This window comes from Schistocerca gregaria, chromosome 10 (genome assembly GCF_023897955.1).
Source record: "Schistocerca gregaria isolate iqSchGreg1 chromosome 10, iqSchGreg1.2, whole genome shotgun sequence".
Lineage (NCBI taxonomy): Eukaryota > Metazoa > Arthropoda > Insecta > Orthoptera > Acrididae > Schistocerca > Schistocerca gregaria.
Window position 1 is genome coordinate 148419316 of NC_064929.1, and position 27436 is coordinate 148446751.

Below are 27436 nucleotides of genomic sequence, written 5' to 3' on the forward strand. Positions count from 1 at the left end.
TTTCATTTGACTACCCATCATATTTGCTGTTGCCATTAGGCGTTATTGCAATTTATTTATTTGTTTTTAATCCAACATCAACTGATTGCAAATTTTAGTACAAAGGGTATTAGTGGTTGTGGTACACGTAGTTGCGAGTTCCGTAACACACCTGTCAGCTGCAGCCCTCGTCTCCATGGTGACAAATGCCCCCGCCGCGGCCCGCGGTGCCGGTGCACTGTCCTGCGCCATGGTGAGGCGCCTCTCCAGGGTGGCGACACGTGCCTCCATTTGGCGGCGCTGCTCCTCGGCCTCCTGCAGCAGCTGCCGCAGCCGGCGCTGTTCCGCCTCGGCTTCCCGCCGGCCGCGCTCCGCCAGCTCCAGCTTGCGCACCAACTGTTCCCTCTCCTCCTCACCCTCGCCCAGCTGCTGCTCCAGGTCGTGGACCTCCTCCTCGAGCCTTGCGGCCTCCACCCTGGAAGACGACAGCTCCGACTCCGCTTTCTTCCGCGCAGCCTCCGCTGCCTCTAGCTTCTCCTGCAGCTCCTTCACTGCTACACTGGAACCCTGCGTGGCAGTAAATGTGAGTGTATTTCACTCCATACACATTTAGTATTCTAAGTTGCTGCTCAACTACTGTTTCATAAACATGTATGCAATGACCAAAGCACTAAAGGAGGCTGCCAGCAAATTTGGGCTAAACATAAACGAAGCCAAGACAGAGTACCTCATTATGACGCATGGCCATTGTCAGACTGCTGATCATCTACAATCACTGCAGGTTGGGGACTACTCCTACAAGAGAGTGCAAGAATTCATATACCTAGGGGCACTTTTCACTGAGAACTCGTCATGTGAAGCAGAGATCAATGCCAGAATACAAGCAGGAAACTGATCTTACCACAGCCTAGCACAACTGTTTCGGTCCAAATCTCTCTCCAGACAGTTCAAGATTCGATTGTACAAAACCCTGATCCAGCCTGTTGTTCTATATGGCTGTGAGACATGGAGTATCCAGAAACAGGATTTCCATAAGCTCCTTGTTTTTGAGAGAAAAGTGCTTCAGAAGATCTTTGTCTGGTTCTGGATGCAGATACAGGGGAATGGTGGATCAGATGCAACTGAAAGCTTGAGGAACTATACCAGCAGCCCAACATAGCAGGAACTGTCAAAGCCAACCGAATGCAGTGGGCTGGCCATGTGGCCCGGATGGAAGATCTCAGATGGCCTCGGAAGCTCCTGGATTTCACACCTACAGGAAAGAGAACGCCAGGGAGACCCAAGAAGTGTTGGAGGGATGGATTCCATGAAGATTTAACCAAGTGTCAATAGATGTGGATGAATGGCGGACAGCAGCAATGGACAGAATGCAGTGGAGGAGGAAACTTGTAGATGCGTGCGGTCCACTGGGCCTGATCACATAGTAGTAGTAATATAAATGAAGGCACAATGCTCTGGTGTTGCAACAATTCATAAATTCCCAAAATCTGAGCTGTGTAGAGCTACGGGTGCTGAAATTTCACTTCAACAAATCTTGAGCCTATCATTAACTACTGTGATGTTACATACACAAAAAGAAAGTCACAATACAAAAATTATTAATGTATTAAATTTTCAGAATACATTTGTCTAGGTAGCACGCACTCATGCTCATAAATTAAATGTAATGCTGATACATGATGAAACAATGCTCTAGTGGGCAGTTTGCGGGTTTAAATCACCTTGGGGTATGACCATGCGGTGACCTTCCTCCTTACAGATGATAACTCATGGCGCCAGTGAAATGCCATCATGGAGGAGTACCTTGAAACAGATGATATCAGGCAAATGTAGTGGCCTGCCTGTTCTCCAGACCTAAACTCCATTGAGCACGTCTTGGATGCTCTCGGTCGACATATTGCCACGGTCTATATTTAAAACTTCTTCTCCTTCCTCACATTTTGTTGCCTACTGCAGGCAACATCTTCCGAGGTGAGTTGCCGACTCATAAAGGAAGAGAGACTCACAAAAGGAGCCTTAAATAGCATGAAATATGTCGATAGATTGAAAAGCACAGTGGGCTGTCTACAGATCTGCTTTTATTTATAGAAGGGAAAGTGCCAGTGAAGTGCGAGTTTCAAGTCATATTAAAAAGGTTGAATATTCCTTAGGCAGTCTAGTAGGATGTGAATTCTTGAGGAAGCAAAAGATTTTGATTAATTATGGAGACAGGGCAATTAGTATACACTGTCTAAATATCCCACTGTTGACACTGGCAGAGACAGAAGTAACACTTCAAATTTCTATGAAATCTATGGGAGGGTAACAATCACAGTTAATGGAAAACAAATTAAAAGATAACTCATAAAATTGATACATAATCAAAGAAGACAAGCTTTGTGGCAGTCTGTGAGTCAGACTGCAAAGAAGGTCGAAATGAACAGTTTTGGTAGATGTCTAAAAGAATCTATGAATAAAAAGATAAGTCACACATGTGAGGGAAATACGACAAAACAGCGTACATCACAAAGTGGGGAAGTAAAAAATAAGCTATGCAAATCAAAGGCAAGTTGTAAGACAAAAAGTGATGAGTTATCTTTAAGGCAAGGTAGTGTGGTGCCAGAAAGTGACATGAGAATAGGCCCTAAGGAAGAAAAAAAATTGAAGGATATGCATAGAAACAAGATCAAATTCCTGTAATGAAAAAGAAATTACTACTGCCAAACAGGAAGTAATGACAGGTATGTAATCTCAGCTTACTGAATATGACTAAGGCAGAGTATGATCTCAGAGCTACATAAGTATTAGGGGTACCAATAGAGAAAGTGACATCAATCCAGACAGTATCAAATGGTTTGGGCCTGTACAGAAATTGTATCACCCAGGTTAGAGAAGCAGCCAATCTGATCATTTGAACAAAAAGGATCAACAAAAGTTGGACAAACATCATAGCGCATACTGCAACTTTTTTTATTTTTATTTAAAAGGTGACAAATGGTGGTATCTCAGGAGCAAATCAAAGAAACCATTAATCAGGGATGCCAGTATGAAATACAGATTCATAACCAACTATAGAAAACTGGTCAAAATTTCAGTCGGGGAAGCCTTTTCCATTTCCACGAGAATTGAGATATTGGACATTTTGGATTTAATCAATGGGTACTATCAGAGCTTAATAGATCCAACAGACAGAGAAAAGACAGGGCATAGTGCAAATTGTCAGCACTATGAGTATAAAAGGCTGCCAAAGAATGCACATTCCAGAAACTAATGAATGTAGCCCCGGAAGGATTGCACGTGTTTAGCGAATTTGGATGACATAATCTGCCACAGAGGTTGGGTTATTGCAAATTTTGGTGATAAGAATCTCAGTAAATTAGCTTACTATGCCTACTTTCATTCACTGCTTTCGTATGGCATCATATTCTGGGGTAATTCATCGTTGAGTAGAAAAGTATTCATTGCACAAAAACGTGTAATCAGAATAATTGCTGGAGCCCACCCACGGTCATCCTGCAGACATCTATTTAAGGATCTAGGGATCCTCACAGTAACCTCACAGTATATATATTCCCTTATGAAATTTGTTGATAATAATCCAACCCAATTCAAAAGTAATAGCAGTGTGCATACCTATAACACCAGGAGAAAGGATGATCTTCACTATGCAGGGTTAAATCTGACTTTGGCACAGAAAGGGGTAAATTATGCTGCCACAAAAGTCTTTGGGCACCTACCAAACAGCATCAAAAGCCTGACAGATAGCCAACTAACATTTAAAAATAAATTAAAAGAATTTCTAGATGACAACTCCTTCTACTCATTGGCTGAATTTTTAGACATAAACTAAGCAAAAAAAAAAAAAAAAAAAAAAAAAAAAAAAAAAAAAAAAAAAAAAACCTAATCGTTAGTGTCATGCAATATTTTGTGTAATGTAATTTCTTGTACAGACTTCTTTTATTAACCTGACACGTTCCACATCATTACGAAGTGTCGTATTCATGATCTATGGAACAAGTATTAATCTAATCTAATCTAATCATCAATGGAACATAATGAAAAGCTGCAGCAAATCTTGGATGTTTTAAGGGCACATAGATTAAAGTTACAGTCTGAATTACTGAGAAAGGAAGTAATATTTTTATCATATGAAACACCAGGTGAAGGTGTAGAGTAAGACAAGTGTTAAGTGGAACAGATAGAATACTTCTCAGTTCTGCAATATGCAAAGGAATTAAGAAGAGTATATGGGGCTGGGATGGCCATTATCATCAGTTCATTCCAAAGTTCAGTGAAATTGCAAATCCATTGCGTAAAACTGCAAAAGACCAAAGTGCCATACGAATGGGAAGGTCAACAACCAGGAGCATTTGAAAAATTGAGTGAGAGATTAGTAAATCGTCAGATATTGAACTCCCAAGATTTTGAGAAATTGTTTATAGTAACAACACGTGCAATTGGAGAGGTGTTGGAAACAGTTCTGTGACAAAAGAAGATAGGTGTCAATTTACCAGTCACCTAAGCTTCAAGGTCACTGATATGGTTGAAAGGAACTATTCTCCAGCTGAGCTAGAATGCTTAGCAATCGTGTGGACAACAAAGCAGTTCAGGCACTGTCCCTATGAGAGGCATTTCCTCTTAATAACAGATCATAAGTCATTGATGTGGACTTGTACTAAAATGGAAGTTGAAACTAGAGGAGTATTCTTCTGGCATTGTGTGTAAACCAAGAAAACTCAATACAAATGCAGGTGCATTAAATTGAATGCAGTCTGATGATATATATGATATAATTAAACATACAGGCATTATACAATGAAGACTCAAAGAAACTGATACAGCTGCCTAATATTGTGTAGGCCCCCTGCGAGCAGCAGATGTGCCACAACATGATGTGCCAAGGACTCGACTATTGTCTGAAGAAGTGCTGCACGGAATTGACACTATGAATTCTGCAAGGCTGTCCACAAATTCATAAGAGTACGAGGGGATGGAGATCTCTTCTGAACAGCATGTTGCAAGGCATCCCTGATATGCTCAATAACATTCATGTCTGATGAGTTTGGTGGCCAGCAGAACTGTTTAAACTCAGAAAGTTTCCTGGGGCCATGCTGTAGCAATCCTTGACATGTGAGGTGTTGCTTTGTCCGACTGGAATTGCCCAAGTCCATTGGAATGCACAAAGGACATGTCTGGATGAAGGTGATCAGGCAGGATGCTTACACACACGTCACCTGTCACAGTCATATCTAGACGTATCAGGCGTCTCAATCACTCCAATTGCACATGCCTCACACAATTACAGAACCTCCACCAGCTTGAATAATCCCCTGCTGACATGCAGGCTCCACATATTCATGAAGTTTTCTCCATACCCGTACATGTCCATCTGCTGGATACAATTTGAAATGAAACTCATCCGACCAGGCAACATGTTTCCAGTCATCAACAGTCCAGCTGTCAGTGTTGATGGGCCCAAGCAAGGAATAAAGCAGTCAACAGGAGTACATGAGTGGGCCTGTGGCTCCAAAAGCCCATATCGATGATGTTTTGTTGAATGATTCACACGCTGATACTTGCTGATGGCCCAGCATTGAAATCTGCAGGTTCTGTCACACTGAACACTTCTCTTCAATTGTCTTTGGTGCCATTCTTGAAGGATCTTTTTCTGGACACAGCAATGTTGGAGAGTTGACGTTTTACTGGTTTACATATATTTATGGTACACTTGTGAAATGATCATATGGGAAAATCCCCACTTCATCAGAGATGCTGTGTACCATCATTCATATGCAGTCTAAAACACAAACAGCAGTTGAGTAGCGTTGCCTGGTGAAACTTTGTTGTCATGACTCGTGTAAGGAGGAGAAATGCGTACCATCACATTTACGACTTTGATAAAGGTCAGATTGTAGCCTATCGCTATTGCGGTTTATTGCTGCTCCCGTTGGTCCAGATCCAATGACTGTTAGCAGCATAAGGAATCGGTGGGTTCAAGAGGGCAATACGGAACACCATGCTGAATCCCAAAGGCCTCGTATCACTAGCAGTCAATATGACAGGCATCTTATCTGCATGGCTGTAATGGATCTTGCAGCCACGTCTCGATCCCTGAGTCAACAGATGGGCACGTTTGGAAGACAACAATCATCTGCATGAACAGTTCAATGACATTTGCAGCAGCACGGACTATCAGCTCAGAGACCGTGGCTGTGGTTACCCTTGATGCTGCATCACAGACAGGAGCACCTCCAATGGTGTGCTCAATGACGAACCTGGGTGCGTGAATGGCAAAACGTAATTTTTTCGGATGAATCCAGGTTCTGTTTACAGCATCATGATGGCCACATCCGTGTTTGGCGACATCACGGTGAAGGCATATTGGAAGCGTGTATTCGTCATCGTCATACTGGCGTATCACCCAGCGTGATGGTATGGGGTGCCACTGGTTACACGTCTCAGTCACCCCTTGTTTGCATTGATGGCACTGAACAGTGGACATTACATTTCAGATGTGTTATGACCCACGGCTCTACCTTTCATTTGATCCCTGCAAAACCTTACATTTCAGCAGAATAATGCACAACTGCACGTTGCAGGTCCTGTACAGGCCTTTCTGGATACAGAAAATGTTTGACTGCTGCCCTGGCCAGCACATTCTCCAGATCTCTCAACAACTGAAAACGACTGGTCAATGGTGGCCGAGCAACTGGCTCGTCACAACACGTTGGTCACTACTCTTGATGAACTGTGGTATCGTGTTGAAGCTGCATGGGGAGCTGTAGCTGTACATGTCATCCGAGCTCTGTTTGACACAATGCCCAGGCATATCAAGGTCGTTATTACGGACAGAGGTGGTTGTTCTGGGTACTGATTTCACAGGATCTATGCACCCAAACTGCATGAAAATGTAATCACATGTCAGTTCTAGTATAATATATTTGTCCAATGAATACCCATTTATCATCTGCATTTCTTCTTGGTGTAGCAATTTTAATGGCCAGTAGTGTAAATTACTGTCCCCCCTCCCTTGCTAGCACATGTTACTGGAAGTGCATTGGTACTGTTAAGAGTGTGCTAAAAGGTATTTTCAGTTTTTGGGCCCTACTTACACATCAGTGCCTCTTTAAAATATGTTGTTAATATAAATCAACAATTAACTTGTTTTTTTAAAGTATCATGTTGTGGGTAATACATATTATGGAAAGTGCGTTGGTATAGCTAGGGTTAAAAGCAGAACACTGTAAACATCCCTATGTGCACCAGACATACCTGTTGCCTCACGGGCTGTGGGGGCGGGTTCCACCAGGGGTCCTCCACAAACTGCCCCCTCCGTTGCTGGCTGCTCTCCACGGCTCCCATGTCGCCACCTGTAGACACCAGCAGAATAGCTGCCATCATTGCATACCACTCACACAGTTCTCATTTCTGTAGGCTGCTTTCTGGCTACCCATAGATTGCTACAGATGCTTTTGTTTCCAAATGTATCTGACATGATAGTGAGCAAGAAAAACTTTGATGCTGGTCAACTGTGAAATCTGCAATACTTGAGTGCGCATAATACAAACATTGCTTTTTCGAGACATACTTCACTAAACAAAGAAATAGTATCATGTCTAAAAATAGTAATTACCAGACAATTAATGAGCATCAGTCAGATTTAGGAGCTGAAAATACATTTCTCATAATATACACTCATGCTCATAAATTAAGGATAATTGCAGAATGTGGTGCCACACAATGTGGCACTACACAAAACTGGTGCTAATATCATAGGCACATAGGGAACACACACAACACAGATCTGTCAGTCCACAGTATTGGTGATAACTTGAGAAAACCATCCCGGAACACATGTGCTACAAAACGCCACTGTTTCCTGTGTATATACCCCGACATCAATATGGGATATGATCACCATGCACATGTACACAGGCCGCACAACGGGTTGGCATACTCTGGATCAGGTGGCTGAGCAACTGTTGGAGTATAGCCTCCCATTCTTGCACCAATGTCTGTCAGAGTTCCTGAAGTGTCGTAGGGGTTTGAAGATGTGCAGCGATACATTGACTGAGAGCGTCCCAGACAGCTCGATGGGGTTTAGGTCTGGAGAACAGGCAGGAAACTCCATTCGCCTGATATCTTCTGTTTCAAGCTACTCCTCCACGATGGCAGCTTGGTGGGGCCGTGCGTTATCATCCATCTGGAGGAATGTGGGACCCACTGCACCCCTGAAAAGGCGGAAATACTTGTGCAAAATGACCTGTTACAGTTCCTCTGTCACAGACATGCAGGGGTGTACGTGCGCCAATCATAATCCCATCGCACACCATAAAACCATGACTTCCATACAGGTCTCTTTCAAGGACATTAAGAGGTATCTAGTTCATGGTTCACACCAGAAGAAAACCCAGTGAGAATCACTGTTCAGATTATAGATGGACTCGTCCGTGAACATAACCTAGGACCACTGCTCCAATGGCCATGTACTGTGTTCGTGACACCAGACTTCACGGGCTCTCCTGTGACCAGGGGTCAGTGGAATGCACCTTGCAGGTCTCTGGGTGAATAAACCATGTGTGCTCAGTCGTCTGTAGACTGTGTTCCTGGAGACAACTGTTCCAGTGACTGCGGTAAGTTCCTGAGCAAGGCTACCTGCAGTACTCCGTGCCTGTCTGCGGGCACTGGTGGTGAGATATCGGTCTTCTTGTAGTGTTGTACACTGTGGACATCCTGTACTGTAGTGCCTGTACACATTTCCTGTCTGCTGGAATTGTTTGCCATAATCTTGAGATCACACGTTGTGGCATACATAGGGCCCATGCTACGCCCTTCTGTGTTTGAGCAGACTCCAGTTGCTCTAGTATCCTACAGCTCATAACGTCATCAATATGTGTTCTTTCAGCCATTTTCAACACACAGTCACCATTACCTTGTCTGCACACTTACTCGCTGCACCATACTCTGACATGGTCTAACACACATCTGCATATGTGAACTGCTGCTAGCACCACCGTGCAATGACCGCAGGTCAAATGCACTGCATGGTCTACCCCAAGGTTATTTAAACCCACAAACTGCCCACCAGATCGTTTTTTCATGATGTATCAGCATTATCCTTAATTTATCAGCATAATACTGCACTAATAATATATAGACCATTGTTTAAAGACATTAATTCTATATCTTTTTTCAAAAACTGGCAACATTTAGTAAAATAAATTTGCACAGAGGCAAAACAACATTTTGAATGTGAGTAACTGTTGGAGTCCTATATCAGTAGAAAAACGTATGTAAGGTATCCAGAACTAAGCAAAAATTTGCTATCTGAAGAACTACACCAAATTACTGTAGTGTATTAAATTCAATTGCGTCTGATTCTGTAGTAGTGTAATGTAATGACTTGATTCAAAATTGTTACAATGGTTGGGTTATTGTGCTGCTATCAAATGAACGTCTTGACTGCCTTCCAACTAAACTAAAATTTCTTTTTGTATGCTCCCACATAGAAGCATCATGTATCACGTTTTCAGTCAGTTTTACTTCAGTCAGTAGATGACCTTCTCATAATCTAAAACCCCCGTGACGACGTCCTCTGCAGATGGGGCCAAAACACCAAGTTTCTCCGAGAAAGTCATTCGACAATGAACAACAGTAGATAATATTTTAATAAGTGTGACATTTCCAGACATGAAAGTTTACACTTTATCCTGATTTGAGTTTTAAAACTTCATATAATGACATGTGGCAAAGGGCACTGAGGTTTGCATTTCTGGAACTGTAGGATGATTCAGTGGTGGATGAGACAATTTTGAAATGAGCATCATCAATAATCTATAAACTGTCTGATTTTATAAATATTATAACTTCTGGACCATCACTGATAAAGGCTAAGATGAGTTTATTGTTTTTTGTTTGTCTTTACTGACATCTCCTGGAAACAGAAAGAATTGCTATTATAAAGTTGTAACGTACATCCTCTAGTGAATGTGGTGCCAAAGATATGTTGCAAATATTGTGATTAAAATGCACTTTGCAGTACAATTTTAAATTTCCTTTCTTGAGCATCAACGTTATTGTTATTGCTAGAGAAGGCGGTACATTATATTTTTCCCATGCACCGTAACATCCCTGCAATTATTCTGAACTCTCAGTAAGTCTGTGGTCATGTGGTGTAGTCAACACTTTCGACAATAAGTGCTCATGAATGCAAGTTGAAGCATGCATGTGAATAACACAATACAATGCATTTCACCAAATTTACAGGAATGGCAACATCTGCCTGGTGCTGAAAAGTAATTACAATGCAATTGTTAACAAGTTGTTTCTAATTGTTGCACATACTATCTGTAGAAAATAACAGAAGTGAACTTAATAATAGGTTCTAAGTGTATTTTTGCCAAAATTTGTCTCTCTTATCAGTGTGGCAACTTTTTTCATGAAAATATTTTACTAACTTTACAAACGAAATTCCAAATTTTCCAGAACGTATTTTTGTTTTATGTGACAGCAAGTTTTAGTTTACTAGTTTTCTTGACTACTAATGAACTGCTTCAAGTTGTTGCATCATCACTTACTAGTTACTATTCCAAGTTCAGCTATGGTTATTTAAGTTTTATCAACAACTAACTGAGTACCCAATACTGCCTGGGTATTCACTTATTCCACTCTTCTATTAATTCATCTCTTGCTTCCCCCTCTCTTGGCCCATCTTCTCCTCCCCCTACTTCCGCCCATCTGCCCCTCCCCTCTAAGCCCGTCTCCTAGACCCCCCTCCCCCCCTCCGTTAATCTCCTCCACCCACCACTCAATGTCCATTCCCTCCTGCCCCTCTGTCCACACGTCTCTTCCTCCGCCTGTTCCTGTTTCTCCCCTCTTCTTTCCCTACTTTGCTCATCTCCTCCACTCCCCTCTCCTCTCCACCTCCTCCTCTTCCCTTTCTCTGTCCAACTCCTCCTCCCCCTATCTGTGTCCATCTCCCCCCTCTCTGTTTGTCCATCTCCTCCTGCCCTCTTTTCTCTCCAACTTACCATCTCCACCCCAATAGGAAGTTGCTAATTCTTACCACCACAACATTTCTTTCCAGATAGTAGGTAATATGTCTCATATATACAAGATCTGTTCAAAAAATTCCGGATCTTTGTCCACAAAATATTTCTACGCTTATATTTTACTTATTGTGCACAATCTCCTTCTAAATACTCTGCTCCACAGTTGATACACCTCTCCCAACAGCATTTCCACATCCAAAAGCAGTCTCGGTATGCCTCTCACCAGATCACGCAAAGCGCCGTCTGAGAATTTTCTTTCATCTCATCCATCGTTGCAAATCTTCATTCTTTCAGTGTGGTTTTCAGCTTTGTAAATACAAAAAAGGCCACAGTGGACAGGCCTGGAGAGTATGCAGGATGAGGCAGCACAGAGATTTCTTTTCTGTACAACAGTCACATACCAACAGGGATGCATGTGCCAGAGCATTATGGTGATGCAAGAGCTGTGAGTTATCTCACTACATTTCATGTTGTTTCCTTCTCACATTTTCTCGCAGGTGTCACAACATGTCCCAAAAGTACTATTGATTAATACTTTGTTCCTGTGGCACAAATTCATGATGAACTAATCCTTCAAAGTCAAAGAAAACTATCATCATGGCTTTGACATTTAACCTGACCTGATGAGCTTGTTTTGGCCTTGGAGAACCTTTTCCAACCCATTGTGAAGATTGAACCTTGGTGTTAACATCATAACCATAGACCCACGTCTCATCACCAGCTAAGATTGTCTTACAGAACATCTCATTCTCATTTGTGCGATCCAAAAGCTCTTCACAGATTGCAAGGCAAAAGTCTTTCTGGTCTTGGCTTATGAGTCGTGGGACAAACTTGGTGGTAACATGATGCATTCCAAGATGCTGTGTCAATATTTTGTGGTATGATCCAATTGAAATGTTACATTCTTCTGCAACCCCTGACAGTCAGTCTTCAATTGGCACGCACAATTTCATTGATATTTCTGACATGAACTTCATCAGTAGATGTCAAAGAGCGTCCTGAACAAGGGCCCTCTTTAACTTCTGTCCAGCCTTTTTTAAACCATAGGTACCATTCGTAACACTGACTATGGCTTAAGCAGGCATCACTGTAGGCTTCGTGCATCATTTGGTGTGCCTCTGTAAAGGTTTTCTTGAGTTTCACACAAAATTTAATGCAGACGCACTCCTCTTCTAACTCTGCGATCTCGAAATTCACAAAATATGCAACACATCATCCTACTTAATACAGCACTGAACAATAACTAATGCACACACAACAATCAAACAATGTAAAATCACAAATAAAGCTTTCAACCAGTAAGGCCTTCATCAAAAATAGACAACAGGCACACACTCACACAAATGTGTGTGTGTGTGTGTGTGTGTGTGTGTGTGTGTGTGTGTGTGTGTGTGTCTGGTGTCATCTATTTTTGACAAATGCCTTACTGACCAATAGGCTTTATTTGTGACAGTCTTTTCATTGTGCCTATCTGAGACTCAGCATCTCCGCTATATGGTGAGTGGCAACTTCCCCTTTTCATAACACATACAACAATGAAACTTAAAACAGCAGTTACACATTAAACACAGGTGTGTGCCAACTGCATTTCGCTCAAATGCATCACTGGCGAAAAAATTCCAGAATTTTTTGAACAGACCTCATATTGCACATGTATTTAGCATATTTTACATATCTGTATGCATATTATTTCACCTGTACCTATATCGAAATTCATCCTCCAGTATTGTTTCACGTAGTTCAATGTTTATGAATTCAGTATATCCATCATTGTTAAATAGGAAGAGAGGACCACAGCCGAAAGGAATATTACAACTTTCAGTACTACTGTTAGCTATAATTTTATTATCAGTTTATTGGCAACTGGTTTTGACAACATGTTCATGATGTCATATCTCCTACACTATGTGTCATACATCATAATTTTGCACATACATCCAGTGGTATATGTGGATACTGTCTGTAAAATTTGATGTAAATGACATTTAAAAAAAGTAATAAATTAAAATATCAAGCATTCTGCAGCAGTTTTTCATGCATTTCACTGTTTATGATGTCATATCTCTTGATCTATGTGTCATAGAATGATATACAGGGTGTCCCACATGAAAGAGGCCCCACAAACAAACACCTGCTTAAAATACACTTAAAGGCTTTGCAAAAAAATCAGGAAGTGAAATGATTCATTGGTGACCAACTCCTACTTCACTGCTGCATTTCTTAGTAGCACTAGCTGGCGTGTATATGGCATTAATTATATCAAATAACATGAGTATTAGTAAATCTGACTTCTGCACAAATTCTGTGCTGTAATATGATAATTCCAGATCAAATTTTCACTCTGCAGCACAGTGTGCACTGATATGAAACTTCCTGGCAGATTAAAACTGTGTGCCAGACAGACACTCGAACTCAGGACCTTTGCCTTTGCGGGCAAGTGCTCTACCGTCTGAGCCACCCAAGCACGACTCACGCCCTGTTCTCACTGCTTTACTTCTGCCATTATCTCGTCTCCTACTTTCCAAACTTTACAGAAGATCTCCTGCTAACATTGCAGAACTAGCACTCCTGGAAGAAAGGACATTGCAGGGAACATGGCTCAGCCACAGACTCGGGGATGTTCCCAAAATGAAATTTTTACTATGCAGTGGTGTGTGCACTGATATGAAACTTCCTAGCAGATTATAACTGTGTGCTGGACTGAGACTCAAACACAGGACCTTCACCTTTCACGGGCAAGTGCTCTGTCAACATGTCAGCAAACACTCTCCTGCAGAGTGAAAATTTCATTGTGGAAACATCCTGCAGTCTGTGGCTAAGCCATACCTCCACAATATCCTTTCTTCCAGGAGTGTTGGTTCTGCGAGGTTCACAGAAGAGTTTCTGTGAAGTTTGGAAGGTAGGAGATGAGGTACTGGCAGAACTGAAGCTGTGAGGATGGGTCGTGAGTCATGCTTGGGTAGTTCAGTCAGTAGAGCACTTGCCCACATAAGGCAAAGGACCCGAGTTTGAATCTCAGTCTGGCACACAGTTTTAATCTGCCAGGAAGTTTCAATGTGATAATTGTTAATAAGTGTCAAATAATTATTTTTCTATCTGATGATGCATGGCTATAAAAGCATAAGAATTATCATGTGGACCTGACTGTATTGAACATTTACATGTCTTTTGATAAGTTCGTTATTACCTTTTAACTGAAAATATGTTTAAGACTGGAGGATATATACAAACTGAAAAGACAAACGAAAATTTAAACCAAGGACAAGATTTGAAATCATGTCTCCTGCTCACTATGCAGATGCACCAAATGCTATGCTAGCCCGGCACAGTGGCTTTGCACAACTGTACAGACTGCCTTAGCATGCCTTCCTCCTCAATCCACATTCCCAATCGCAACTCAGCTAACTTGGTACTCCCCCTAAACTCAAACAGCACTGCAGAGGATCTCCAACAGTACTGGATTAGAACCTCAGCGTAAAATGAAATGGGGGAACATGCCTGAAACCCAGGTGTAGGTGCTTTAATCAAATTGAACTATGGCAGAGTAACACTAATCCAAACCCTGGTAATCAGGGATATCAGAGCAGCTGTGTGGCTGGATTGAAGAGTTTTTAGCAAACAGAACACAGAATGTTGTTCTCAATGGAGAGACTTCTACGGCTGTTAAAGTAACCTCTGGTGTGCTACAGGGGAGTGTTATGGGACCATTTCTTCTCACAATATATATAAATGACCTAGTAGATAGTGTCGGAAGTTCCATGCGGCTTTTCGCGGATGATGCTGTAGTATACAGAGAAGTTGCAGCATTAGAAAATTTCAGCGTACTACAGGAAGATCTGCAGCGAATAGGTACTTGGTGCAGGGAGTGGCAACTGACCCTTAACACACATAGTTGTAATGTATTACAAATACATACAAAGAAGGATCCTTTATTGTATGATTATATGATAGCAGAACAAACACTAGTAGCAGTTACTTCGTAAAATATCTGGGAGTATGCATACAGAACGATTTGAAGTGGAATGATCATATAAAATTAATTGTTGGTAAGGCAGGTGCCAGGTTGAGATTCATTGGGAGAGTCCTTAGAAAATGTAGTCCATCAACAAAGGAGGTGGCTTACAAAACACTCGTTCGACCTATATTTGAGTATTTCTCATCGGTGTGGGATCTGTACCAGATCAGGTTGACAGAGGAGATAGAGAAGATCCGAAGAAGAGCAGCGCGTTTCATCACAGTGTTATTTGGTAAGCGTGATAGCGTTACGGAGATGTTTAGCAAACTCAAGTGGCAGACTCTGCAAGAGAGGCGCTCTGCATTCTGGTGTAGCTTGCTGTCCAGGTTTCGAGAGGGTGTGTTTCTGGATGAGGTATCGAATATATTGCTTCCCCCTACTTATACCTCCCGAGGAGATCACGAATGTAAAATTAGAGAGATTCAAGCGCGCATGGAGGCTTTCCAGCAGTCGTTCTTCCCGCGAACCATACGCAACTGGAACATGAAAGGGAGGTAATGACAGTGGCACGTAAAGTGCCCTCCGCCACACACCATTGGGTGGCTTACGGAGTATAAATGTAGATGTAGAATTTGAATGTTTGGTTAATCTGAACAAGAAAAATGTTAGTCTAAGTACGAAAAGCGGTGCAGTAAACTGCTGTACATACACACCATTTTAATTTACACAGTACAGTAAACATGTATTCGAAAAACTGGCAAAAAACATTAGGTTTAAACAATTCATAACAATGAAAGAAAAGCCATCAAACTTAGTAAAATACAGCAGATATTTTATCCCTTACTTTTTCGATGACAAAAAATCAGTCATTGTTTTTTGGTGGAATGAAGACAGTCTATTATGACACATTTTCTCAGAGTATTTCCTGAAATATTCTTCCATGCCTCAGCAGCCCAATAAACAACAACTTTCATGTTGGTCTTTTTTATTTTGTTCACTAAAGGAATGCTATCATCTTGGGCCAGTTTTAATATTTGCAGTATGCCCTGGTCCATCGGCTTTAGAAGCGGTGTAACATTCAGGGCAAAAACTTTCCCACAATTTCTCCATAACATACTTCCTCAATGCTGGGGTGAAATAGGGAGACAAATGATTTTCCTTAGAAAACTATTGAACAGAGGGAACAAACTGGCCGTGAAACCATTCTTTGAAGAGCTTACCAGCGCTTCATGCTTTTTTTCTGGTTGCAATAATATACTGACAGGGACTTCAAGTTGCAGCTTTTAAAAGCTCTCGGCCTAACAGATTTGCTGATCAGCATTAAAGGCAGCTTGTGATTACCAGCAGCGTTGCTGCACGCTAATAAAGTCACATGATCTTTGCACATTTTAAAACCAGGACCATGGTCTTCTGCTTCTGATGCCCGGCTTTTTGTTGGCAATGCCCTAAAATTAAGGCAAGTCTTGTCAGCATTATAAATTTGTTGGGGAGAATACTTTCCCTCTTTTATCATTTTTCACACTCACCCAAGTATTCCTTCATTGCATCACGGTCAGAAGAAAACTTCTCTCCAGTAATTGTTAGCTGACAGATTCCAAGACATTTTTTGAACCTGTCCAACCAACACATACTCACACTAAAAGACTCATCACTATTCATTAACTTGTTCAGGTAAACAGCCTTCTTCTGAACCAGTACTCACTCAAAGGAGTTCCCATTTCTCTTTCCTGCATAAACCAAAGGAAAAGACCTTCATCCACTTTATCGTACTGGGACTGTTCCAAAGTCTGCCAAATTTTGAGTGTTTTTCCCGAAGACGTTGCACAGGACTGTTCAAGCTTCACTCAGTTCTTCTTCCAATCGCAAATGGCTGCTTTACCAACATCCAGTTCCGTTGCCAATTTAGATACATTCTCACCATTGTCTATCCACTTCAAAGCATTCAGTTTTTCTTTGAGAGTTAACGCTGTATATTTCCATTTACTCATGATGAAAACACATACACCACCACACCTGAACAAATAAAATACGACTGTTACGCATGCCAGCAATCAATAACTAACATAACCAAGCACTTTGCGAGCCAACTGACAGTGCACTGACCTCAGACACTACAAAAGTCTCAACAATGCACAACAACAAGGGTAGGGAGTGAGAGTAAGCCATTATTCCCACATTTGTTCCCATTTGTTACCATGGTGTACCTATTTATCTGCTTGGTATACTTCATTCTACAAACTCGTCACTACAATTCTTGTTAATCCGAACAAATTGGTAATCCGAACAAGGTCTGGTCCCAATTAATCAGATTAACGGGACTCTGCTGTATATGGTTCCAGGAGTCTTTTCAAGTCTCAAACACAGTCTGCATGTATATGCCACAGATATTTGAGACTTGAAAAGATCTCTGGAACCGTACAGTTTCATTTGATGTTTTAGATCTTTTTTTTTCAGTTATTGCATATCCATGATGACCATTTCACTTGGAATCTGTGGAAGGCACATTAGCATAGTAATTTTTTTTTTTTGGTACATACATAGTGGAAAAAAAGTACATCTAATCTAATCAAAACTCAAAGAAATTCTGGTCGTTTGTAAAGACTGCATGTGACACCATAGCTAGTGTCCAGACACTTGTGTATGACACAGGAATTGAAACTGCGGGTAACAAAGCAAACTTCACTTTCAAATGTTCCCATACTAAGGCAGCAACAGATATACAGTCCCACTGCAACGATATTCATGTCAGCAGTGTTTAGAAACAGCTAAAATCACTAAAATTAAACAATGCTCAAGGGCCCAATGGGATCTATGTCAGAGTCTATACAGAATATGCAGCTGAGTTAGCTCCCATTTTGACAATAATATACCAAAAACCTTTTCTTTAAAAAAAAAAAAAAAAGTGTGTGCAAGATGACTAATGGAAATGATACACAAAACTTCAGTCTAATCTCACAGATGTGCATTTCTTGTAGAATCCTAAAATGTATTCTGAGCTCAAAGATACTGAGGTATCTTGAACAGAATGGACTCCTCCACACCTACCACCTCGGATTCCAAAAACATCAATTGTGCAAAAACCAAGTTACTCTTTCTTTACTTGACATACTGAAATCCATACATCAGAGAAATCAGGTAGATGTAGTTTTTTCAGAGTTCCATACCTTGGAAGTCTTATATGATCACTTTGTTGTCTTTCTGTCTCTTTGTTGACTTTAAGAACACTTTTTCGCAGGAACAGGTAGACATATCAAGTTCAAATTTATGTCACATACTAAGGTCTACCGTCCTTGCTGATGTAAATGATTTAATCTTCTAAATTAATACAGTCAAATGATACAGCCACTTATGTCATATATTTTGATACTCGCCAATTCCTCATCAGAACCTGTAGGGTAGTTCTTGCCATGCAGCCATGCAGCAAGGTTTCACAGCATCAGTAAAGGAGAAAATCCGAAAATTATTAATTTGTAATTATATCACATGAAAAAAATTTAATTTTGTCATTTGTTATTCAAGTGTCTCTTTGTCCTTCTATTATGACTCCTTTTGCTCAGGAATTACAACAGCAATTGTTAAATTACTCAAAAAATTGAAACTTAAAATTAAAACATTTTTGAAAGTCTTGGAATTTCCAGGACCAGTATCTCGCCAGTATCGATACTGATAACAGACAAAAATCGTCAGAGTCTCGATCATTGAGAGGGATTAAGTATGTACACTATGCAACAGAATTAAAGGATCACTTTTTCAAAATTCCATAATTGACTCTAATTCAGACAAGTAAGTCAGAATTTGGCTCAAAGGTGCGTGTAATGGTCATCTTTAATGGTGCACAAGTATACACCCTGCGATGTCACCCTCCAGCTCAATGACACTTCAAAAAATAAGATGTGGACACGTGTAAAAAAGCCCACAGTTCAGAAGTTCATGTGGCGTGTAAGGTAGGTTAATGATGTTGCATTGGCACAAAATTTCACCACAATTCTGCCCAATGCCACTACGTACATGTCACATGATGGGAAGGTTGTCAGACCCACTCTTAGTGACATTTCATCCCTTCATTTGACGTCTCTGCAATAATCACAACAGTAACATCCAGGGTTGGAATCACATGGTTTTCTTATAAATGGCCAAGCAAAAGATTCCAGATGCACTGTGTAATAGGACATCCTTCTCCAGCATTACTTTTCCTCAACAATAGTTATCAATACCAGTATTATTTTTCGAATTTTCAACAGGTCAATATTATCTCAGTTGCTTCTCTGAAATCTTTTATATAATTTTATACACAGTATATTATATTTCAAGCTAACGTTTATGAAAAGGAATTATGTTATACAATATTTTAGTTTCGATGTTATAATCAATAAGTACTAATTCTGAATGTACAATTAAAATTATTTTTTTAGAAACATTTGAAATTACAAATTATTGGACCACTTAAAATTTCTATAATTAATTATGCAATCCTGTACTGTTTACTATATTTATTTCTTGATTCTTTTATGAAATAGTAATCAAAATTAATAATGTAATGGAAACAAGTAGAAATGCATTTGTTAAGAAAAATTGTAAACCCTTTGGAATATGTTATTTCTGCAGAATGTTGGAGACATAAGCATGCCTCTGATGTGATCAGACATATTTTTGCATTTTTGTGCAAACAATGTACTTTCAGCTTTGCTAATGAGAAAAATCAAAATACTGTATGATATACTAAAAAGTGAGAAAATATATTCACACAGAAAATGCTCCAACAACAATCTTCAGATTTATTTAGTTCAAACCATGAGGACCTGATGTGAGATTTTCAGTTGCAAGAATCAGACCACTAGACAAGAAGAACTGGAGCCATCTCAACATGACAAGCTAAGTAAACTTGGAAGTTTATGATAATGTTTACTCCTCTCAAATCTTCATAAAAGACTTTACTTATTAATTACTTGGATTGGACATTGTTTAATGTGGACAACAGAAGGGAGAAGGAATGAGGGAGAAGATTACTACCTTCATTCAGAATTGGCACAAAATGGTCACAGGGGTGGCAACTGGAATGATGTTGGCATCAAAGGGTTGCCTATCTGCAGGTGCAGGTGCCTTAGTTGTCTCTGTACACATTCATTTTTAAAATTCTCAGTAAAGGTTGGCAGGTGCCACCAAGGGTTTTTCTGAACTGGTTTGAAGGATTGGGCAGGGGGGGGGGGGGGGGGTAGGGTCATAGAGTGACTCTTTGCCATCCATTTTATTCACATATGTATCTAAGTTGCGCCCTCTTCCCCACCCTCCTCCCTCCCCTCTCCATGGTCACACCACAGGAGGACACAAAAGAGGAGAGGTGGAAAAGCATAAGCACCCATTGCTGCTTCAGATCATGTTCAAATTTTGTCAAATGGTTTCAAACAGGCCCTAATAGCTCCAACCTGTGTATGAGAGCAATACTTGCAATTGCACTGTATGCCAAATGGATGTAATCATGCTCAATGGGGACACAGCCCCACAATGTCCTTAGAGAAATATTGAAATGCTCAACAGTGTCAGCAGGTCAAAGGTTGTCAAGGACATCTTCCTGTCACTTGCTGCACTGTGAACTGTTACATTCAACTGCAAAATGTGTGGGAATCAATGCCACAGGGAAAGAAGCAGTTTCACTCATGCCATTTATGCCACACACTGTGGCCTTTTCATGCCAATTGCAAGCAATGGTGTGTCTGTAATGTTTAACTTGGTCACTCACAAAGAAACTGCACAATTTCAGCGTTGGACCTTGCAGGTCTGACCTCCATTGCAAGGCATCAAAAGGAGGGTTGAAATGTGGGTAAGAAGGTGTACGATGATCTTTCCATCCTGTGACACATCCACTGTACCATTGGGCAGATTCTTGGTGAAATTTGATACCAATGTGAAATCATTAACCCACCTTACAGCTCACAGGAACTTCTGAGCTGTGGCCTTTTCTTTGCATGTGTCAGCACATTGCTGTTTGAACTGTCACCAAGTGCGACAGTGAAAGTGCAGGGTGCCACACATTTGCAACATCACACAGCAAGGTTGTACACACCTTTAAGCTAAATTGCAAACATATGTTTTGTAATAGGAGGCAGTTAAGGAGTTTGTAAAACATGATCCTTCAATTCTGCTGCACACTGTTTATACATAATTAAGTTTGTACAGAACACTCTGAGTGTAAGTCATGTCCCAAAAAGCCATTTGTCTCAATACTGCACCACCACTTATTAACTTATTGTACTGGGTATCAAACATCATTTGTTACTGGAGTGAGGATTTCTGCATAGTGAGACCACAGCATATTACCTTAAATATAGAGTCAATATCAGTTTTTCACAACAAGAATCAGTAAACCCATGCAAATACATGGATGTAACAACTTAAAGTAATATGAACTGGATTGATCACATGGGGTCAGTTGTAAGTAATGCTGACTTCACTTCTTTGGTAAGATACTGGGAAAACACAGTCCATCTACAAGGTGTACAACTTTGCTTCTACCGTTTGCCAATAGGTAGCGACAATGGTAAGTAGCGGTCGAAAGAAACAGATCACAGACATCAGGCAGTTAGCTTTGACCTCAGTCAACATAAACTCATTCAAACATTAGTCTATTTGTGTCTGCATCATAAAGTTTTTCTTGATTAAAAATGTCAGTTCACGAGCCTAATTCTCGTCATTTGTGGGAGGTGTTACTGTTTTGTTTCAATATGAAGAAAACAGTGTCTGAGTCTCATTGAATGCTCTCAAGTATTTATGGTAAGAATGCTATTAGTGAAAGAACATGTTGTGAGTGGTTTCAATGCTTCAAGAACGGTGATTTTAATGTCGTAGCCTGGCATAGTGGTGGAAGAGAGAATGTTTTCAAAGATGCACAAATGGAGACATTGCTGAGTGAAGACTCACGTCAAACTCAAGAATAATTGTCACAATTAGTGTGAGTGACACAGCAAGCCATTTCTAAATGTCTCAAGGCTATGGGCATTATTCAGAAAGAAGGAACTTGGATCCCGTGTGAGATGTTGAACGGCATTTGTGTGCTTGTGAACAGTTGCTTCAGAGGCAAAAATGGAAGGGATTTCTTGATCGCATTGTGACTGAGGATGAAAAATAGGTTCATTATGATAACCCTAAATGCAAAAAATCATGGGGATATTCTGGCCATGCTTCCTCTTCAACAGCCAAACCGAATATTCATGGCTCCAAGATCATGCTCAGCATTTGGTGGGACCAGCTCGGCATAGTGTACTATGAGGTGTAAAAACCAAGTGAAACAATCACAGGTGCTCATTGTCAAACGCAATTAATGGGTCTGAGCAGAGCATTAAAAGACAAATGACCACAATACAGTGACAGGCACGATAAAATGATTTTGCAGCACAACAACGCTCGACCCCATGTTGCAAAAGAGGTCAAAACATACTTGGAAACATTAAAATGTGAAGTCCTACTTCACCCGCCATAGTCTCCAGACATTGCTCCCTCTGATTATCACTTCCAATCTCATGAAGAAGTCACTAACTGAATCAATTCGTAGATCGCTTCAAAAGATGAACAATTTTTTCGACACCAGGATTCATACACTGCCTGAAAGATGGGAGAAAGTACTGGCCAGTGATGGAAAATACTTTGAATGATACGTGTGTAACCAATTTGTTACATTGTAGCCTCAAATATTGGGGAAGAAATGGCAGAAGCAAAGTTGTACGCCTTGTATGAAAGATACTGCTTACTAGTAACCAGTATGTTCAATCTTAGAATATTGTTCAAGACTATGAGGCCTATACCAAATAGGACTAACAGGGGATATTAAACATATGCAAAACATAGTTGCACAAACAATTGCAGAGTGGAACGGAAATGCTGAGAAACCTTAACTGATAGAATCTTGAACATAGATGCCAATTATCCCATGAAAGCCTAATTACAAAGTTTCAAGAACCAGTATTAAGTGAGGAATCTAGGAGTTTACTACATACAACTATGTGCTGCTCCCATATGGGCCAAGATGATAAGATTAGAATAATTACAGCATATACAGAGGTGTTCAGGAAATCATCTTCTTGCACTTGCAAAGGAAATATCTTAGATTTCATACAGGAGTAGACAGTACATAATGTTTAGTAACTTACACAACATTTTGTAACTTTTGTTATGTTACCATATATTTATGATTATGTTTATTGATTTCCAATTTATATTCATTATCTCACTCTATTTGGAATAGTTGAATGTCCTCTAAATACTAAATATAAAGATGAATATACTACTTCATTTGCACGATTACAAAACTGGATAATTTGTAATTTTGCTATACACATTTCCATTCTCTTAAAACAGTAATTTCAAACCCAGAAAGATAATTACTCAATTGGCTTATGTGGTTTTTTTTTTATGGAATATGGAAAATTACTGAACAGAAAGTTCTAGGAAAACACTGTGTAATGTTGAGACCAATTATTAAAATTGTAAACAGATCAGTAGTTAATAACCTTTATGTGTTTTACAAGGTAGTTGGTTGTATCACATAATGCGACTTTAGCATCAAAACTTGAAAATGGAAGAATTAACAGAGTGATAAATGAATATGCAAAGGGAATCTGATAGCCTTATGAGAAATGTGATATAACTTGTAAAATCTGCTCCTGACCCAGTGTCATGTTCACTATAAGTCTATCCTTTTTTCTTATTGTGAATGCCAGCTCTGACTTATTTACATTAAATTTTAGACCATAGCCTTGCACAACCTCTTTATAAACATCTAACTGATACTGTACATCACCCTCTTTGCTACCCCACACCAAGAAATGACCAGCAAAAGACAGTGCTGTCAGCCTCCCCTGTTGCACATGTCATTGTATCATCCATCAACATTATGACGAGTAAGAGAGGTAGTATACTTTTTTGTTTCTGTTCCATCTAGCTTGTTTGTAAACAGCATGACTCAGCAATAAATCTAACCTCCAACAAATGTGACATATGGTATTATTCACGAGCATTCTTCAGTTGTTGGATACCATTCAGCTGGTGTTACCATGACAATAGTCACAAAGTGCAATGGGTAGTTACTTGGTTTCTTGAAAGCATACAGAGTTTGTGAGAAACATCCATCAGCACAATAGGGAAGACATACTTGAGTCCCTGACAGTGTCAAAAGGATATTAAAGAGATGAAGTTCCAACTGTGGAAAGGGGAACCTACAATTTAACGTGGAATCCAAACCATATGTTGTTTCTGGAAACTCCTCTCATCATGAAGACTTAAAAATCCGCTGACCAAGATTCAACCCCATGATCAGTCACTCTTGACCCATGCATTTTACTAGTAGGCCATCATGTCCACCATATATTTTGATAGTTCATCTATAGGTTTTGATGTGTGACTTTGTCTCACAATATGTGGTTATATGGCCATATATTTTGATTGCATTGATTTAGAAGCTTACATTATTTACACTGACAAGGGCCTCTAGACCATAGTATTTTATATAATTTTCAGCTTGACACCTCGGCCCGTTCTTGAGAAATATGGGTCATTATAAATGGCTGTGCCTTTTGTTTGCATTGACTTACAAGCTTACATTTTTTGCACAGCCAAGGGACCTTAGATCTTAGTATTTGACATAAATTTCAACTTGATACATCTACCCACTCCTGCAACAAAAGGGGTCTTAGCAAACAGACAGATGGACAAGGTGGACAACAAATGGCACAAGAAAATTTTTCATGTGATATAACTACAAATTAACAATTTTCAGACTTTTTTTCTTTGATTGTACAGTACATCCTTGCTTCTTGCCAAATATTATGATTCTAGATCAGTGGGAAGTACCCTATGGTTTTTGATTAGTGAGTTTGCGAGTATCAAAATATGTGACATAAATGGCTGCATCTTTTGATTGCATTGAGCCAGAAGCTTAAATTTGTCACACCTCCCTGGAACCACTGGCCTTAAATATGTGAGATAAATATCAGCTTGATACCTCTACTCAGTCCTGAGAAAAAGGACAGACAGGGACAATAAAGTGATGCTATAATGGTTCTGTTTTGAGGTATGGAAGCCTATGATAAGGGAAATATATATATATCTACATCCACACTCTGCAAACTACTATATGTGCATGGTACAGGGTACTTTCAACTGTAGCACACATTATGGTTTCTTCTCATTCCATTGGAAGAATGACTGCTTGAAGCTTCTGTGTGCACTGTAATTAGTCTAGCCTTGTCTTTGTGGTCACTGTGGGAGCAATTTTGTGGTGGGGCTGAGGGGATCATAGTAGATTTCATACATAGTACTGCTTCCTGAAACTTTGTAACTAGGCTTCCACAGAATAGTCAGCACAGCACAGTGTCTGCCACCTGAGGTTTTCCTGAAATTCTGCAATTCTCTCCTGTGAGCCAAACAAACCTGTTACCCCTCTCACTGCCATCGCTTTTATATTTCAATATCCCTATAGTCTTATTTCATAGGGGTCCCACACATCTACGCAATATTCTAGGATGGAGTGCACAGGAATTTTGAAATTGTTCCAGGTCCCATCATACCACCAAACTTAAGTGCTGTTGGGCTGAGCTAGCACTTGGGTGGGTGACCATCTGGTCTGCCGAACACTGTGGGAAAGGGAGTGCACTCATCCCTTGTGAGACAAACTGAGGAGCTACTTGAATGAGAAGTAGCGGTTCCAGTCTTATAAACTGACGTACGGCTGGGAGAGCGACGTGCTGACCCCATGTCCCTCCATATCCATATCCAGTGAGGCCTGTGTGTGGTTGATACTGTTGGGCCTTCATGGCCCATTCGGGTGGAGTTTAGTTTGGTTCTAAGTCAGTTTTAAACAGATCTTGATACTGTCGGTAAACAGACAGTTAACAGTGGTCAGTGTAAAGTGAAAACTTTGAGATATTAGATAGAAACAGCAGCTGGACAGCATAACAGAAGGAGTAGTGGATTTTTGCAAAGATGCTATTTTTTCATAATATGCATATATGAGGTGGGCAACCGAATAATAAGACTGTGCATCTCCCATTATGCAGCCATATGGGGAGAGGTTGCTACAGGATTGACCTTGAACCTTCGAGAGCAGCCATTGTTAGTTTCATCTTTCTATCTACTTTAGTTTGCTTTTTCACTTCAGTTGCTGAGAATGTTGTCCTGCCATAGTGCCACAAGCACAGTGAACTCGAAAATTGAGCAGCACATTAACCTCAAATTCCTTGTGAAATTATGAAAGTCACCAATAGAACATTTTCATTTGTCATTTACACATGTTTTTGAATGGCACAAATGGTTTGCAAAAGGTCAGGAATAAATTGAAGATAATGAACATCATGGTCGATATGTAAGTTTATGTACTGAAGCAAACATTCAGAAAATTAATAAAACTGTGTAGGAAGACTGACATCTGAGCATTCTGATGGATGCTGACAGAACAAAGACACATAAGAAAAATTATGCATGATGAATTAAACATGATAAAAGTTTATACAAAACTGGTTCCGAAAAAGCTCCCTCAGGAACAAAAAGGCCATCAGAAGAACATCTGCTCTGACACTGTGGGACAACTGAATGAAGCACTGGATCTATACACACATGTCATCATATATGATGAAACACGGACCTTCCAATACAACAAAGAAACAAAATGTCAATCAATGCACTGGAAGACTGCCAAATTGTCAAGAATGAAAAGAATCACACATGACCAAGTCAAAAGTGGCCAATTGTTGTTATCCCCGCCCCCTTTCCCAATATTAGGTGTGTTATCATGACTGAATGGGTGCCTGAGAGTCGAATTATTCAACACAGTAATACTACAATGAAATCCTAACCAAGTTAAGGGAAAGAGTAAGGAAGAAAAAAACAGATCTGTGGAAGGGCAACATACAGATTCTGCATCAGGATAACATACCAGTCCACAACGCCACACCTATGAAACCATTTTTAAGGACAAGCACATTTCTCTCTTTGGATATCCTTTCTACTCAGCAGACCTGGCTCCCTGTGTCTTTTACCTGTTACCAAAACTGAGAAGTGCATCAAAGAGGACATTCTTTCAGACTGTTGAAGAGTTAAAAGCAAAAATCGAGGAGCTGTTGAAGAGGGTGACAATGGATGACCTACAATATTGCTTTGAACAATGGAAGACAATTATAAAGCCATGTATAGATAGGGGAGAGGAGTATGTTGAAGGGATAAAAATTAGTAGTAACAATGTTTGCAATAAATCACATTTTTGATGCCAGTCTCATTATTTGATTGCCGCACCTTGTGTAAGCAATTTTTGAAAATATAATGTAATTTGATGGATAAGAAGTCTACTCACCAAGTAGCAACAGGAGAAAACATATATAAAGGTTAGGTAAACTTGCAAGCTTTTGTAGCCAGTGGCTCCTCCTTCTCAAAGAAGTGTTGAAGATGGAGGAAAAGAATTGAAGGAAAAGGACTGATGAAGTTTAGGAAA

General features: G+C 40.2%; 1 protein-coding gene across 2 annotated transcripts in view; it reads right to left on the reverse strand.

Annotated features, from left to right (window-relative positions):
- Nucleotides 1-27436, reverse strand: part of LOC126293288 (plectin) — a 181218-nt gene that overhangs the window by 131624 nt on the left and 22158 nt on the right. For both annotated transcript variants that reach the window (XM_049986410.1, XM_049986409.1), the window contains exons 2-3: nucleotides 7231-7328; nucleotides 152-546 (exon numbers count right to left, since the gene is read on the reverse strand). In XM_049986410.1, the coding sequence (XP_049842367.1) occupies nucleotides 152-546; nucleotides 7231-7320 (485 nt within the window). In that variant the 5' untranslated portion in view covers nucleotides 7321-7328. The remainder of the gene's footprint in view (nucleotides 1-151; nucleotides 547-7230; nucleotides 7329-27436) is intronic.